The sequence below is a fragment of the Solanum pennellii genome, chromosome 5, assembly GCF_001406875.1.
Source record: "Solanum pennellii chromosome 5, SPENNV200".
NCBI classification, from domain to species: Eukaryota; Viridiplantae; Streptophyta; class Magnoliopsida; order Solanales; family Solanaceae; genus Solanum; species Solanum pennellii.
The window spans coordinates 46,036,740-46,055,882 of record NC_028641.1 but is presented as its reverse complement, the minus strand read 5'-3'; the positions used below and the strand labels follow the sequence as shown (position 1 = coordinate 46,055,882).

Here is a 19,143-nt window from a genome sequence, read left to right as displayed (position 1 = left end):
CTGAACATGAATGAGTTTTCCTCTTCCCCTAAGTAGTTTATGAGGATAAAGCATGACTTTCCTTGTTTCAAGCATACTTTAGTTACAAATAATTGTGTGTTGTTGCTACCTTTGGCATAATGAAGTAACTTCCTTAAGCTTTGATTCTATGTTGCCTATCGCTATTTTGGGGTTTGCCGTAGGTTTAAATGCTTATGTATGTCTGAAAATTTAAAAAACTCGTTCTTGCCTAATGCTTGCTTTATTGATGATCTTGTTTTAATGATGATTTTTAGTGGTTGTTGTTAATCCTTTCCTTTCGTTTTTCTTTACATGTGATATCTTATTCGATTCCATTTCGGACTCCACTCCCACATTTTTCCGAGTCAGCCAACCCCTGAAAGGATGTACAGGTCGAAAAAAAACCCAGCAGAAACTGCTGGAAAAGTTGTTGCAGGGATTTGAAGAACATGTATACAGCAGTATACATGTCTTATACACAGTTGTGCACTGATATACAGGTCGAAGGCGTACAGATGGATCCGAGTTCAAAATCTGAGTTGACGACAGGGAAATTACACTCCTGAAAAGGAGTTTTCAACTTCCGAAAGTTGAAAAACAGGCAGATATACAGCCTGTATACACAGATATACTGGAACGATACTATAGATATGCTTAAAAAATATGATTGGCAGGGGAACGTACAGGGACGCTTATTTTAACTAAAATTCGGGATTAGGCAATTAATGCGGACGTAGGGTGCAGCCCGTATACATTAGTATACATTATCGGGCGACGATATACACTTGTTAAGTAAGTTTTAAAAAATGGTACAGGTACAAATACGCAGGGCAATACAGGGAAAAATAACAGAAAATATGTATTCAAACAGGTGCAGGGCTCAAGAGGTCCAAATGGGTCAAATATATACTGTACACAGCATGTATACATTTGTGTATACCCTTCGTGGTCCTTTTTCAGGAATGGGCCAGGGCCCTTCAGCAATTTTTTAACAGGCCCAAGGGGCCAAAATGTTTTTGCAGGATTCTTTAATTTGTTGAAAGGGCCCAAGTCCATATTTGAAATTAGCCTAGGACAGGTGGGCTAAAGCCCAATGGATTGAATTTGGGCAATAAGGCACAAGTTCAATTTTTTTTCTCCTCTTTATTTATTATTTGCTTGAATTAAATAATGTTGTGGTAGAATTTTAATAATGTCCTAAAGGGTAGCCAATTTTCATTATTTTAAAATTTACTACTTTATTTGCTTATTTTTTTTGTTTATTTTTGTCACCATTTTCCTTAAGCTTTCTTTAAATGTTTTCCTTTAGAAGTAATAAGGAAATAAAAAATTTAAAAAATTAAAGAATATATCAAAACGATTTCTTGCTAAGTCAAAAATATATATATATATATATATATATTAAAGTCATTTTAGTCAAATCACCGGTCAACCGCAAGTTAGCGGGCATCCTGAGGGCCTAACACCTTCTCGGGATGTACATTGAACTTCGAACCTTTCAATCGATTTTATCTGTTTTTAAATCTTTTGAAATTTTTCTTGATCTTTATCAAAATCAAGTGGCGACTCCGTAATTTGAAAAATCGATTTTTCTTAAATAATAAGATTAATTGATTTTTCGAAACATAGTCAATTTTTCCATTTTTAAACCAAATAATAGTAGTAGTATTTTATAAAATAAAACACATCGATCTCCTCGAAATGGCCACAAATTCCTTCCCCAAGGTCTTCATGCTCGGCATAGTCCCGGACTGAGAAGGATTGATACAGATGTGGGATAGGCTTAGTCAATGCTTGATCATTCTTCTTCTTCGTCTTCATGTCATCATCTGTGGGGATGTACCCCAAACCATATCTGGCTCCTTTGATGAGGACTGGAATAGGCTCAATAATTCCTTGGGAATTTCTTCCCAATCCGAAACTTGGTTCAAAACCATTCTGCAGCATCACGGTGGCTATCATCTTGTACACGGCAGGCATGAGAGGCTGTGGGGCCAAGTCTTCACAGGTGGCATTACCAGCTCCACCGTGTAGAAATCAGTACCTCGAGACACTTCATCGATAATTGACGCCTGTCTGCTAGAATGACTACCTTCGTCATGAGAGACTAGCTCTTTGTTCTTCCAAATGAGTTTCATCATCTGATGCAGGGTAGAAGGTACAACTCCATTCATGTTAATAAAAGGCCTTCCCAAAAGAAGGTTATAGCTGGTATCGATGTCCAAGACTTGAAATTGTGCACTGATTCAGCTGGACCCATTTGGATGATCAGAGTCACCGCTCCCAACGTATCTCTCTACACTCCGTCGGTGGCTCTTACATTGACTTTGTTTTCTTCAAGCTTTCCCAAGTCAAATTTAAGTTGCCTTAATGTTGACAACGGGCAAATGTTTAGACCGGATATATCATCCACAACGACGTGATTTATGACCTTCTCGCAGCATACGACAGTGATGTGCAACACTTTGTTGTTTGACCTCCCTTCAAAAGGCAATTCATCATCGCAGAAACTAAACTGATTCCCTCGGATAACTTGGTTGATCATAGCGGCCACATTATCACTGCTTGTGCCGACGAGCACATACGTATCATCAAGAGCCTTCATCAAAGTCTGCCTGTGTGATTGAGAACTCATCAGCAGGGCCCATACATAAATCTGGGCAGGAGTCTTCTCCAAATGCTTGACAATAGAATAATCTTTCGGCTGCATTCTTCTCCAGAATTACCCTGCCTCACCCTTGCTTATTGGATTTTTAGCTTGATCCTTCTTCACTCTGAGAGCAAGCTCCTCAAGAGTATAACATCTTCCAGATCGGGTCATGCCTTGTGCATCAGCAGTCTCAATCACAAATTTTGGCTTGATAAGAGTTTTTGATGGCACCAAGGCAACAACCTTTGCGGGTGTCAAGATAACAAACTCTTTCTTCTCCTTGATACTCAAGGAAGCTACAACCTTTTCCAACTCGTCATGCACGAATGGAGTTATCACTTTCATCCCACACCAATCATTGTTTGTTTCTATCATGCTGACGTTGCCGCCTCCATGATTCGGCAAAGGATTGGCATTGACATTGGGTGCTGCTGGTTGGAGAGAAACCACCTTTTGGTCAATTAAATCCTGAATATTGTGCTTGATATTGATACAGTCCTCAGTATCATGACCAACACTGTTTGAATGATAAGCACATCTCTGATCTTTCCTATAGAATTTTGAATTGATATCCACGGGTTTGGGCCTAACTGGGTGGATATATCCGGCCGCAGCCAGTCGCTCGTATAGCTTTATTGGGCTTTTTGTGAGCGCGCTGAAATTCCTCGGAGGTTTCTTCTCGAATCGAGGTCGAGGGGGATCATAACTTCCTTGTGGGGGAGGCATCTATTGATAACCTCGATTGTTCGGACCTGGGATATGAGTTTGTCTGGTATTTTGGCATTGGAGCTTGGTAATTCGGGTGGGGATTTTAATATAGTGGAGCTTGAACTTGATAGAGAGGAAGGGGTGATTGGTTGCTCGACTGCACGTTGCACAGTTGGGAGCAACACCCTCGAAGGGATATGGAATTTGGTAGGGTGGAGGATGATTTGGATAAGCGGGAGATGGATTTTGGTAATTTGGGGGTGGACTTTGGTATAGTGGAGCTTGGACATCTGGATAAGTGGAGGTAGCATTCTGATAAATTGGAGGATTATTGGGATGACTAGATTGTGTGTAGAAAGCTTGGTAGGAATTTTGGGAAGGCCGAGAACGACCTTGGGAATATGACGAGCTTCTGGGGTTTTTCTTTCCCCCATATGAAACAACAACGATTTCTTCTCTTTTCTTCTTCAACGTTCATGATGATCCAGGTGATGCAGCAACACGAGCTATCTTTCCAATTTTCAACCCATCTTCGATAGTCTCACCAGCTTTGACTATCTCAGCAAATTTTGCTCCTACGAGCAACAGGATTCGATCATAATACTCGGTCTCTTTCACCCGCACAAACACTTCTACAATTTCCTTTTTAGACATAGGCGGTCTCACCCTTACCGCTTCTTTTCTCCACCTATAGGCGAACTCCCTATAGCTCTCGATTTATTTTTGCTTTATCTTTTCCAAAGAGTATCGATCTGGAACAATTTCTATGTTGTAAGCGAATCGATCGATAAAATCTTTGGCCAATTCACTCCAGCTGGGCCATTGTTGGGTTCCATGCAAGGTGAACCATTCAAGATCTTCTCCGCACAGGCTTCGGCTGAAGAGCCACATCAATAGAACTTCATCCTACCAACTACAATGAGCTGGTCGTAGTAGGATCTCAAGTGAGCCATAGGGTTCCCCACTCCTCCGAAAGTATCAAATTTCGGGATCTTGAACCCTTCTGGAAGGTTAAAATTTGGATGAATACATAAGTCTTCATAACTAAGCGTGGCGATATCAAGGACGTATTGGAACTCCTTCATGGCTTTCTTCATCTCTACTTTTATGTCGACCTCTACCTCTTCCTTTGCCCTCCACTCATTTTCTTGTTCCTCATATTGGTCCAGCTTAGAACCGTGCACATCGTGCTCTGCAGGGACGTGAATTTGGAAAGTGGTCCTTTTGGGTAAGGGTGGAGCTACAGAGGGACTCTGGCATTTTGGGCGGTTTGATAATTCTGTGGGTAAGTCTGCGGATTGGTATTCTGATTTAAGTGGTGGTGGGGTGTTAGGGGATTGAAAGTATTTTGGTTTTGATTTTGATTTTGATTTTGATTTTGCGGTGGTGGAGCGGTTTGATGGTGGGTATTTTGAGGATGGGGTGGCATATGGAAGTGGTTGTTTTGAGGAGGAGGTGGAGTTTGGTAGGATGCGGAAGCATATTGGGGATTTTCGTTAGTTAGATCTATAACCGATGGATCTGAGCAGGTGTAGATGGCTGGTTCTGAGCTGGATCCATAATTGAAGAAGGGAAATAGATTCAAGATCTCCCATCAGCAGCGTTAGCAGCAAAACCTGGCGGAGGCAAATCCTGTCTCCTTTGCATTTCTACCCTCATCTCTACAATCTGTTGCATCAGCTGCAAAATCAACTTATTCTGGTCCACTACAGTGTGTTGAGCCACCACAACATCAGTAAGACTTACTTCTTTATTAGTATCTCCCATGACTGTCTTTCTCTTTTCTGAATCTCGTTTAGGGAAGGAATCTACGGAACCTTTTAATCTGGTGAAATAGGGATGATCTGCCAGTTTTCAATCGACAAATATCAGTTTCAAAGTACCTGAGAGGGAAAACAACTCAAAGGCGGATTTGTCAGTGTAGATTCAGAATACAAAATGCATATATATCACACAGAGAGCAGATAAACACACAAGTTGTTTTGTTTTAGGATATCTTTAACTCACGAGTAAGGACGAAAACACATTTTTTAACAAGCAGGAGTTTGCTTGTTTTAGTTTTGACACTTTCTCAGAAAGGCTAAATCACGTTGAGCTAAGGTCTTCTTGCAGCTGCTCTTTGACGTCCGTTGATCTGGCCTTCGTATCTTCTCGTAACATGAAGTGGAGAATGAAATTTTTTAAAGATAGGGGCCGTCCTGAGAAGGATGTCTACGTATCTCACAAGGGGAATTCAGGCCCAACGTAGTTCGAGTACAAGATAAAACATTTTCATTCATTAGTTCATTACGATTACAAGGAAATTGAAAGGCAAAAATAGAGTTTTTTAAAGATAAAATGATGACGACATGCTAGTCATTTTCCTTCTTGTTGTAGCGTTAGTCTCCTCCTTTCTGACAGCCCAGGAATGGAGGTTTGTAGACGATTTCCTCGCCGTCGTCTTCCCCAGTCGCTCCAGGGTGAGCGTTACCGGGACCACTATTAGCCCCTTGCTCGTAGACAGGGTATTTTTCACACATTTTCTGAAGTTTATCAATCATGTTGCTATAGAAAGCTTTGTTCTTCTTCCTCAATGCGACCATCTATTCTCTTATGGAGGTGAATTCTTCTATTTCCACTGTCATCTCTTCATCAAGTGACATGCTTTTAGCTAACAGAGCGGCAGTCTCCGATTCTATCCTCGCCTCTCTCGCTTTTCTTTCTTGCACTTTCAACTGAAGCATGTCCAACTTCTATTGCAAGTCCTCTTTCTCCATCTCAACATCTTTCTTTCTCTTCATCTGTGATGCCAGATCCTCATCCAGCGTCACGGTTGTAGCTTTGTAGATTGCGGGGCCATGTCGACTCTGAGCCCTTCGTCCTTGTCTTCTTGAATTTCCCGAGTGATCTGTTCGATCATTCTTTGTAGTTCTTCTCCAGTGAGTTCCATCTGGATGTTCTTACCTTTATCCATATCAGTGATTTTGCCTTTCCTGAGACGGTAGAATGATGTTTTAGGATTTGTGGTATAGGAGGTGTCTTTTGAGTGAAAAACTTGAGACTCGGAAATTTTGTAACAGGGACTTGTTTGTATATATCTTCTGGAAATTTCTGGATAGGAGTGAGTTTACGATATCCTCATTCATAGCAACATAACACATAAGCAGTTAAACAAACATATCGCGTCTTAAACATGCTTGTGACCCTTCTATGCCAAGGGTAGGCCTAACAAATTGAAGGATGTAAATGCTTTTTAAACTCGATTTATTATCCCCAAAATACTTCATTAATAGTATCCAAAATGTCTAATAAACATAAAACTAAGAAATAATTCTGAAAATAAAATACAAAATAAAGTACAATTAAAGCAGTCCCACGTAGGGGATGGTAAATAAAATTCAAGTCTCCTCTGATCCTTTGCCAAGTCTGGTCCTTTTGGCGATGTTGACCTCTTCCAACATAGCATAATTGTTCGCCCAGAGATGATCTCTCGCCAATCGAGCTCCTTCTTGATGTCTGAACTCCTCTATCGACTGAATTTGTTGTTCCATGCTATTATCTAACTTTGTCATGCACTGTCTGGCTCTTCGTAGCTCTTGTTTTAATTGAGCTATGATTTTGGCATCTTCTGAGTGACGACGTTGATTCTCTAATTCATTCCATCAAACTTCTCTTAAAGTCGGTGGAGTCGGACTTGATGTTTGGCTCCAACATCTGCAATAATGTGAGGGACGTTTGGGCCAGACTTAATATTTCCAGTGGGAATCTTTTTCAACCATTCTTTGTACTCTCTAGAACATTCTGGACGAAAATTGTTTGGTACAGGTTCACCCAACAATCTTTGAGATCTCTTTCCTACGTATGTCTTCAGCAAATGCAACTCATCCATTCTCGTGGTCAGTTGCAGATTTCCTCATATATGCGACCTAGGGAAACTCTTGTTTCCCTCCTAGGTGCCTTAGGACTCGACCGGGAGCATATGGTCTAGTCACTCTTAACCCAACAAATACCAAGTAAGGGACTTTTTCTATTTGAACCACCATATTCTTAGTTGCCACCAAACTGTCTTTTGACCACTGTACGTCTTCTTCTTTCAGCCCTCGAAGCCTCGGATACCAAAAACTTTCTCCTCCAGTCTTATTGCAACGATTGTGGTACAACCACCAATCATCCACCACTGTAGTATCATATTACACCCCTGAAAGAAGCGTTCTCCGCTCTAACATTTGTCTAAAGCCCTGTAGATGTCGGCCAAAATCATAGGCTCTAACGTGTAGTACTTTGTTGATAATTTAAAGTCCACTCCGTAGAATATGAAATGAGTGACCATAAACACGCTAGGATAAATAGTGTATTTTGGCCCTTGAGGGAAAACCATCGTTTCGAGTAAACATATTGCAAATGTGAGGGGAGCATCTCTTTGCATTTTTCTTTTGAAACGAACTCGTCTTTATATTTCTCATAAGCTCTTGCACGTCCGAACTGATAATATAGTTTATGAAAGGTATATTTGGACCGGGGAGCTTGTCCAGTCACTCGGTTTTAACCAATGACATTTTTTCTCTAATTTTGGCGAAATCCCATATTATAGGATTTAGGAGATCTGCATCTGGGTGTCGTTTCCTTTTGTTACACATGGAGACGCTTTCATAACTCGTGAGGACTTTTTCTATTGTTGGCGTCAACTGTACCTCCCCAAATCGAAAGACCATATGCTCATTATCCCAGAATTTCACCATTGTTTCAATTAGGCCAGACCAAGCATTCATCTCTAGCAGTGATGGGAGGTAACCTATGTGTTTCTGAACGATCATTTTATCTTCATTGTCCATGAACCTCCACCATATTTTGAGGAAGGGATCGGGGACGGTAACCATTCTTGTTTTCAAAAGGTCGTGTGTCGGATTCATCCTGCAAAAATAGCATACAAAGATTAGTTAACACCCACCCCCGTAGACAACAAATCATTTTAAAAACACACATACATCCTTCAACTATCACATAAACATGGTTGTCTATTTTTGGCAATTTGGGCCAAGTAGACAAAAGGTGGACTTATAATGGGCCCCACACGCCTTGGGTGTTGGGTCGTCCTAGTTCAAATGCTCTAAAATTCGGGATTTTGGCTCGGTTTTACGCTAGTTGACTAGGAGTGGCTTTTGAAAAGCCCGAGAACCCAAACTGACAATTTGGGCTGGAACTCGCAACAACCATTGGACGCATAACGAACCAATAAATTGCCGCTAACTCAGAAAGAATGTAAGTATAAAAAAGTTCGGCTGCGGTTCCGCAAATCGTCCTTTAATATATTATACAATATATATCAGAAAATGTCATGATATGCAAAGTTAGTTTATAATTTAAACAAATTAATCACATATAAGAAATTTAATAATAACAATTAGTCCAAATAGTGAAATAATTTTGGTTAGAACTTAATTAATCTTCAGCAGAGTCGCCATTTTTGTTTTAATAGAAAATATATAAAAAAGAAAAAATGACTAAATTTTGGAAAATCAATTAATCTTATGATTTAAGAAAAATCGACTTTCCAAATTAACAAAGTCGCCACTTGATTTTTCAGTAAAATCAAGAAAACTTAAAATTAATTTTTTCCAAAAGATTTAAAATAGATAAAAATCAATTGAAAAGGGTTCGATGTTCAGATTTACATTCCGAGAAGGTGTTAGACCCTCAGATTAACTCGCGGTTGACCGGCAATTTGACTAAAAATGACTTTGACTTGAATTTTCTAACTTTTACCAAATAAAGTTCACTTTATCATTTTACATAAAATTACTATTATATTTTCTAATTAATTAAATTAGTGAAAAGAAAGAGATTATTTTAAAAGGGAATGACTAAAGATGATTGAATAGAATTAAAAAAAATGAAAATAAAAATAATAATAATAAAGGTTTACTGATTTGTATAAAAATACATATGTATGTATTATTTTTATTTTCACTTATTTATCATTTAAATTAATTATCTTTTTTACGGAAAAATAGCTAAGGAGATGGCCAAAAGGGTTGACAAAGACCAAGAAGTAGAATAAAAACTAAGTAAAATTATATGTATAAATAAGAGGAATGACTATCTCATATATAGGAGAATAATTAAATCAAACCAAAATCACATAAAATAATTAGTGAAATATCATGATAAATAAATAAGAAAGGGAGGAAATATCAAATTTGGGCCCTAGGCCCAAATTCCGCTGCTGCAATATTTTAGGGCCTTTGGGCCTTTCTTTTTAAAGTCATGATACACTTTGAGTGTATATTCGATGTATACGCTGTGTATATTAACGATTTTTGCTTTCCCAAACCTGCAATTTCAACCAAACTTTGTATTTTTGCGTTTTGACTGCCTGGCTACGTTTTCCAAATTTTATTGTATATTCTCACTGTATACCAGTGTATACGGTTTGTATATCAACCTGATTTTGACTTTTCGAGGCTGAAAAAATATTTTCCAGTGTTATATCTCTACTGCTTTTGACCTGTATTTTGAAATTGGCCCCGTATGCGTGTTTTGACCTGTATATCGATGTATAAAATGGGTATAACAGCCAGTTTCTAAGCTTCGGTAAACCTGCAATTTAATTTCCAGCGATGTATTTTGCTGTTTTCGACCTGTATACCAGGTTTTTCAGGGTCTGGCCGACTCAAGGAAAGAAGGTAGTTTGAGCCCCTATGGCTCAAGAGAGAATGCAAGGGTATGGACGAAGTCCATGAGGATTCAAGACGAATTTACATGCATATAAAAAGGAAAAAAAACAAGATATTAGTTAATGTTGAAGAGAAATTTTACATCTATACACATAACCAAAACACGTAATAAAAAATAACAAGAGAAATTTATACAAGATGCAAACCCATTTAACGTAAACTTGAACCACCGAGCTAAGATCAATTGACTAAACTCTTCTAATTGCACATGAGCTACTGGAAGCACAATTTTCAATATTTGGACATGAAATGTTTACAGGAAAAGGGGAGAAGGAGGACAAAGACCAAGTGTGAAAATTGAAAGAAAAATTCTTTAGCGAATGCGACAATCAATCCGAAACTAAAGGCGTTTCATTCCCCAAAACATTTTGAAATATCGTTAATCCTCATTATGGACATGCCTCATGTTCGACTAAGTCACAAACTTACAGCGCAAAGTGATGGCAGATTCAACAAATAGGATGAATGTCTCCCAATTTAGACAAAGTAAGATGGCCATTACGATTTTAAGCTAACAAACATGCTAGGAAAGTTAGGTGTTGAACTTCAATACATCGAACAACTAGTAGGTACTTGGGCAATCTGAACCAAGGATGCAGTTTTGATCTCTAAGAAACAGTGAGCATTCAAACCATAGATAAAACTAAAGCTTAGAGCAAACCGCAACTATACCGTATACATTATTGACCAAATAGATTGATTTGAAAATTCATGCTTACGCAAATACCAATAATAAGCTAAACATAGCACACTTAATATGAGAACGGAACGACACGAACTCAAAAAAAGAAACCAAGCGATAGAGCTAAAATAAAGACCAACGAACAGCATTCACAGGTATGACAAAAGAAAACATCAACATTAGGTGCAAACCGATGAAATCTTTGACTTGCCAAATCGTGAAATAACATGGAAACAAACATATCGCATTGAGACATTTAACACACCGAGATAAGTAATGACAAACGACCATGTAGCAGAGCTTTCCATTATAAAAAAATAACATATCGGGACAGAAACAGAAGCAAAGGGATACTAAAAAGAGAAAAAAAATAAGTGAAATTGCTACCTTCTTAGGGCCAGCGACTGAGACAAGAACAGACTGGAGAGCGATTCCACACACGCGAACGAAACTGCGACAAATTCTATGAACGAGTTGAGGAAGAAACCAAAAACAGAACCAACCTCTTTTCTGTTCGGATTTATTTTGCGAATGATTGCTATAACTATTTCGTCTTCGACTTTCGGTAAATTATTTTGTTTGTGTTGGTTGCGGCTGCCCCCCCCCCCCCTCTACGGTGAAGCAAGAGAAGTTTATATAGGTGAGAAATTAGGGTTCGAATGGACTTTGGGGGGAAAAACCAAATCGAATTCAAGTTCCAAGCCCACTCCCAAAAACTCAAAATTTGAATTCTTTCACCATTAGAGGCATACCTCTTTTCTGAAGCTCTGAATCTAACCCGAAAATGGAAAGGGGGATGGACGACTTTGATTAATTTCTTGTCCTTGCGCCTTGACGTGGCGTAATCTCAGGGCACAAGGACGATTCTCGCGTGTCCCCGCCCTGCAATCACTCGTACGTTGAGAGGGACGTTCAAGGAAGGAGACAAAAATTTTTTGCTTCTCATTTGGGTCGCTGGACTTGCGAACTATTGGTGTACATTTTCTGATTTCTTTCTGTGAAGAAGAGGAGGGATAGGTCACAGGAAATGGGCTGGACGATTAAGGATAAAAGGTCATTAAAGTGGAAGTGGGCTGAAATATTATTGATGGGTGTTGGAAGTTAATAATGGGCTGGAGTATAAAAAAGTATAAATTAGGCAAATGACATACTATAAATGATAAATTACGTTCTATCCCTATGATATCACTATTTACCAAAAATTCTTTATTTTTAAGAATTTCGGATACTTTATAAAATAGAAATGATACTTAAATATAAATGACTGAATTTATTTTTTATGTAACTGTTATAGCTAAAATCAAGGGTAACTGATTTTCCTTTTCTAACTAATTGACAGTGTTAATTGCTTCAGAAATTACTACATTAAATAATCATTTAATTTTTATATTCCTTCCCTTTATTCATGTTAATTTTGAAACCAAATCACCGTGAAAACTGCTTCCAAATTACTACACTCAATTTTATTCAATTTAAAAGTTTTAAAATAGTCATTCAAAATCAGAAAAAAAAAACACTATTCTGCTTTAAAAAAACTCTGAAAGGCCAATTGTGATTTTTCAAATATGAATATTTCGATCTTGTTGCGACATTCTGGAATATGGGAAAGTGATGTTTTGTACGAGCGATACAAAAGTGATGGAATAGTGGTTGGTGAAAATATTTCGTTCGTGAATCTTATTTCAACAATTGCGGCTGAGTTGGGTATTGACGATTCGAAAAAAAATATAGATATTAGATATGTTGTTGAAGGAAATTCGTCTCCATTGTGTATTCGAAATGATATGGGTGTAAAATTGTATGTAGAAATTAAGAAACATGAGGCTGGGTTCGGAACTTATCCTTTATGCATTGATACTTCAGATAAAGGTGTTGAAGAGATAATAAATTTCGATGCAACAACAGGTGCCATCATGTGTGTTGAGTGTGAAAAAAACGACGCAAAGGCTCTCAATATTGTTGAATCATCAATTGATTATGAATATTACATACCGAAAATGGATATTGATAAGTATATATCAGACACAAATAATTCATTTGTGGAAGAGAATCAAATGTATAAGGATAAGTCAACTCTGAAGGTGGTAATGGAAAATTACAAAATAAAGAATGGTTTCAACTTTAAATTTAAAAGATCTGATAACAAAAGGTATGTTTTCATTGAAAGACTTTTTTTTTTCAATATACAAACTGTGTTGTTCACTGTTATCAACTCTATCAATTGTTTGCATTTTGCGCCATTTCTTCTACTGCTGCATTGTTCTCTTTCTTGTTTTGAGTTTATTGGGATTTGTTTTGTTCACCATTTGTTTGAAGAAATGCCTGAACGATGGTATTGACCCAATTTGCAATGTGAAATAGTTGTTATAAATTATCATTTATAATGTGAAAATGAATAAAGTATATATATATATATATATATATATATATATTGTTTATTAAAAAAGTCAACCTTATTAAATAATCAATATCAATATCTGTGAAAATGAAATAAAGTATAGTAATTATTAGTGAAAGTTGTGAAAATGAAATAAAGTATATTAATTATATCTGTGAAAATGAAATACTTAGATTAAATTAAATATAATTTAAAATAAATTAATAATACTACATCAATTCAAATTTCGCGAATGAATAAATATAAGTCATAATACAAGCATATTAATTAATATTATAACGTGCATAATATAAGTCATATGTTATAAAGTATCATTTATAATACGTGAGGGAAAATTGTGAAAATGAAATAAAGTATATTAAGTATATCTGTGAAAATGAAATACTTAGATTAAATTAAATATAATTTAAAATAAAATAATAATACAACATCAATTCAAATTTTGCGAATGAATAAATATAAGTCATAATACAAACATATTAATTAATAGGGAAAATTGTTATAAAGTATCATTTATAATGTTATATTTTTGTTTATTAAAAAAAGTCAACCTTATCAAATAATGAATATCTGTTTTTTTTTTATTTCAGCTACGTATTAGTTTGTCATTTAGATGATTGTTGTTGGAAATTGAAGGCATCTGTTAGAAAGAATTCAGAAACATTCATAGTGAGATACTTTAATAGTGAACATACCTGTCCATTAAGGGATAGGGTATTAAGCAAGGTACAATCCACAGTTGGGTTTATTAGTGGTGTGACAGCGCCTAAATTAAAGAATCATAAAAGAAAACATACTCCGAGCGATATAATTAATGATATCAGGGAAATGTATGGCGTTGAGATTTCTTATCAACAGGCATGGCGCGCAAAAGAGCGTGCATTGGAGCTTATAAGAGGTAAACCTGCTGATGGCTACAGAAACATGCCAAGATACATATATATGCTGGAAACTGTGTATCTAAATTCATATATAAGGATGCATAAGTCTGAATACAACGAATTTATGTATCTTTTCATATCATTAAGGCCAATGATGAGAGGATTTGAGTTCTGTAGGCCAGTTGTTGTTGTTGATGCTTCACATCTTAGTGGAGCTTATCGAGGTACATTTGTGTCTGCTAGTACACTTGATGGAGCAGGTATGACATATTGTTTATGAATTTATTTTATTATTTTCTTAATAGTAAGTAGTTATTTAGTATATGTTGTTTTGTGTTTATATATTAAGGTTGCATATTGCATTTGGCATACGGAGTTGTTGACACAGAAAATGATTGTTCATGGACATGGTTCTTTCAACAATTTAAGAATGCATTTGGTGAGAGGGAAAAAATGTGTATTGTATCTGACAGAAATGAAAGCATAAAGAAAGGTGTGAGTATTGTTTATCCAACTGTTCCTCATTTTGCATGCATATGGCACCTCTGGAAAAATGTGTGTTCAAACTTTAGGAGAAGCAGGACCATTCTAAGTGATCTGTTTTATTCAATGGCTAAGGCTTATTGAAAGGATGATTTTGAAAAATTGATGGCTAAATTGGATAAAATTGATGGAAGAGTAAAAAAGTATCTTCAAGATGCTGGGTATGAAAGATGGGCTAGGTCTCATGCAACAGTGAACCGTGGGAGAATGATGACTTCAAATATAGCTGAATGTATCAATGGTTGCCTTGTTGATGCACGACAACTACCTATTATAGATTTTTTGGAGGAAGTTTGAATTCTATTTGGTTCTTGGAATTGCAAAAATAGAGAAATAGCTTCTTATACAAAAGAAACATTCAGCAGAAGATTTGAAGATATATTGGTTTTAAACGCATCAAAAAGTGCAAAAATGAAGGTACATATTTGCTTTGTATTTATTATTTTATTGTTAAACAAAAAATGAAAAATAAACTTGTTGACTGTCTCTATTTTTTCAAAAATTGCAGGTTGTTGCATCTTCTGAGTTTATTTTTTCAGTGTATGAAGGGGGGATTAGATACATTGTTTGTCTTGAGAGGAAAACTTGTTCATGTGGGAGATTTCAGCATGACGAGATACCTTGTCCACATGCAATAGCCGTCTTGAAGAAGAAGAATATAACAGATGTACACCCCTATTGCTCTGATTATTATAAACACGATGCATTAACAAATACTTATGCGATTCCAATAAAACTAATGCCAGACAAAAGAGAATGGAAAGCTCCAGACTCTGTTTTGGAAGAAGTTGTCTTGCCACCTAAATACAAAAAGATGCCTGGAAGAGCAAAAAAAAAGAGAAAGAAAAATGCAGATGAAAAGATAACAACAAAAACGAATTGTTGTGGACGTTGTGGTCAAGAAGGTCATAATAAAAGAACATGTACCTTCTTTCCAAAAGATTCTTGATTTATATTTTTTTAGTTTATTTGATGTGTAATAATGCTTTTGGATATTTTTAATTTGCTAATAATATGTGAACTTTTTTTATTTGATGTGTTTAACAACATGTGAATGATTTAAGCTACAAAATCTGATTTGATACTAAATATATTAAATTTTGTATGCAGAACAAAAATATCAATTACATAAAATAGTAAACGTATAATGGATCTAATATTAACTAATATAATTAAATTTTAAAAGTTAACAAATATATAAACTAAACTAAATGTATATATTTAAGTATATATTTCATACTCTTGTATGATACTACTTATGCAGAACACCAATAATTTATTTTATTTAATGATATACTAATTTTATTTTTTGATACTAAAATAAGAATTTAGTATACAATGCCAGATTCGGCTGTATACAAGTGTACCAAAAGACCCTCAGTTTCCAATCCTTACCTGTAAAACTCGTATCTGCATCTTCAAAATACCCCCAATTTCCTATTTTGGGATTAAGTGATTATTCTTCTCTTTGTCACAGTTTTGACAGGAAAAATAAAGGATCATCCAACAAATTTATTAGTTCGAAGTGGCTAGAGTTACTGAAACACAGAATGACAAGCTAAATTATTAAAACTATAAAATGCTTAGTAATATTGAACAAAAATAATAAGTTGAAACACAAAATACTCTGTTCCAATAATAGTTCAAAAATAATATAAGCCTAATTAATCAACATCAACAAATGCATCTTCTACCTGTTTGGAATACCCGTCCTTTGGCTTTGTAGGATCATCGCTATGACTAACATATCCATCATTGTGTTTGTCCATGCCATACTTCCATAAAAGTGTTCCGTATCTGTTGCGCAGATAGTCGCTCTGAAGATCAACAGATGGAATTTTGATTTCGTCGCTCAAATATTCAGCATAAGCAGCTACGAACATTCCACAATCACTAAAAAAATATATATATTAAAAAAGGATTTTAATATAAATAAAATCTAAAAACTAAAAAAATTTCGAACAAAACAAATAGATTCACAAATACTTACAGGCTATCGCTTTTTTGTTGCATAATCTCTTGCGCATATTCAACTGTAAAAGAATGTTGAGGACCTAACAGTTCACCTGTTTTCTTGTCTTTGTATGCCTCCAAAGATACCCAATCAATTCTATCCGTTTTATCAAAAAAGCCGCTATCATGTAGATAGTTAGGAAGCATTACAGACAACTGATTAATCTCTTCAGGAGGCACTCTTTTCCTTGACCCACAAGATGAGTCATACACACGTATCAACCTTTTCTTCAAAACAACCACAGCCAACACCCAATGAAAAGCTTTGCCACAATTAATAGGAATATAAACCTCATCAACTATATGCCAAGGTAACGAAGCAGGTATCAAAAATCCATTAATAATGTCTTTTATAGACCTTTCATAACCAGCTATAGCTTTACCACGACCAATATGTTGTTGTGTAGTCAGATATTCATCAACAGGTGCACAATAATACCTATTATATACAATGTTGATGTATGACATAAACAAGCAGTTGACCGTAGTGTATCTGTATTGATCCAAGCCTCTTAATTTTGACTTCTTCCGTAGATAGTAAAAAATTACATCTAGATGCTGTTATAAATATAAAACAACACAATATGAAATCTTCACTCTTTGAAAAATAAATAAAAGATTGAATGTAGGTATAAATAAATTTTGTAAATAGATCTCTAAATAATATGAACGATCTAATATATTGTATTATTTAAATAATTTAAATGCATAATGTACCTGATCAGTCCAACATTTCATTGGATGTGACATAGTATAAAACCAGTTCTTGTCAACAGGAAATGCGACAACAAAATCCATATAATCAAAGCCAAATTTAGAAGATTTGCCTCTATATTTATCATCATCCTGTTTCCTGTAATAAATAATTTTAATTAAAAAATAAAGTACTTAAGAAAATGATTTTATAAAAAAGCATTATTAATAAGAACTTACTTATTGGCGTGTGATTTAAGGAGTCCCTTTTTAATCCAATCTAAATACTCTTGCATTAAATCTTGCGATACAGGAGATGTGATTCGACAATCATCAAATGGAGTATATGGACGGATGTGATCTTCTATTTTGTCCTTGCCCTTATCAGTTGATTCAAACGAATGCACATATGGAGACTGCAAAACCTTAGAAGGTACCCTGTTACGCTTAGCAGGACTTTTTGTATCAACATCACTGACACCAAGCTGGGAGGGTAGCTGACTGTCTGATAACAAATCATCACCCCAGGTAAGCTGTAGAGGAATGACAGCATCCAGTGGGTTGACATCCAATGTCATTGCTACATTTTCAGGTGTGAAGGATACCGATGAGGTAGAATCCTGTCATATCAAATAATTAAAAAACACAATATATTTTCAATAACTTATGCAAGTTCAAATATATTAATTTTTTTCAACCAGTTTTTTCAATATGCCAGCAACATGATCTAAAATTAATAATATTTGAACAAATAAATTATATGTTAGTATTTTAATATATATTATGCAGTCAGCGATACTTAAAAATAAAGTAATAAAGTTAATAGAATAATTTATAAAGCAAAATGCATGATTAAAAACATCATATATATTTTAACTGTAAAAAAAAATAAAGCAATTGCTGATTTCAACCATTATTCAAAATATAAACTGTTGGAATAATGTATCAACCATCTGAAAAGATACTTAATTGCAAAAAAGAAAAAATTAAGTATCAATCAATGTATTAAGTATCAGATTTTTTATTACCTTCATTACATCTTCTGTTTGTTTTTCAACCTCCACTGCAGTTTCAGCAGCATCATCAACAGTAGCAAAATTCATATGCTTTGGTGAAACAGTCGGATGATCAGAGTTATTCTATTAATATGCGTTGTGCAGTCAGTGATACTTTAAAAATAAAGTAATCAATTTCATAAATTAAAGTATATACCAACTACATGATTTAGATCATCATTTCTATTTTATAACTAAACAATTAGTTAATCAATGATACACAATTTTCATATAAAAAATGATGTATTAGAGTATCAAGCATACAAAAAATACTTTATTAAACTGATGGAATAAAATATCAACCATCTGAAAAGATATTTAATTGCAAAAAAGAAAAATCAAGCATATAAAAAATACTTAATTAAACTGATGGAAGAAAATATCAACCATCTGAAAAGATACTTAATTGCAAAAAAGAAAAATAAAGTATCAATCAATGTATTAAGTATCAGATTTTTATTACCTTCGTTACATCTTCTGTTTGTTTTTCAACCTCCACTGCAGTTTCAGCAGCATCATCAACAGTAGCAAAATTCATATGCTTTTGTGAAACAGTCGGATGATCAGAGTTATTCTATTAATATGCGTTGTGCAGTCAGTGATACTTAAAAAATAAAGTAATCAATTTCATAAATTAAAGTATATACCAACTACATGATTTAGATCATCATTTATATTTTATAACTAAACAATTAGTTAATCAATGATACACAATTTTCATATAAAAAATGATGTATTAGAGTATCAAGCATACAAAAAATACTTTATTAAACTGATGGAATAAAATATCAACCATCTGAAAAGATA

At 35.2% G+C, this 19,143-nt stretch overlaps 1 protein-coding gene and 1 pseudogene across 1 annotated transcript; both read left to right on the top strand.

Moving 5' to 3' along the window:
* Window positions 1–12,318: 12,318 nt before the first annotated feature.
* LOC107019523 lies at window positions 12,319–14,659 on the top strand. The gene is made up of 3 exons (XM_015219993.1): window positions 12,319–12,902; window positions 13,742–14,292; window positions 14,382–14,659. Exons 1-3 carry the CDS (start codon window positions 12,319–12,321, stop codon window positions 14,657–14,659), a joined length of 1,413 nt encoding a protein of 470 aa, XP_015075479.1.
* Window positions 14,657–15,524, top strand: LOC114077180 (annotated as a pseudogene).
* The last annotated feature ends 3,619 nt before the right edge of the window (window positions 15,525–19,143 follow it).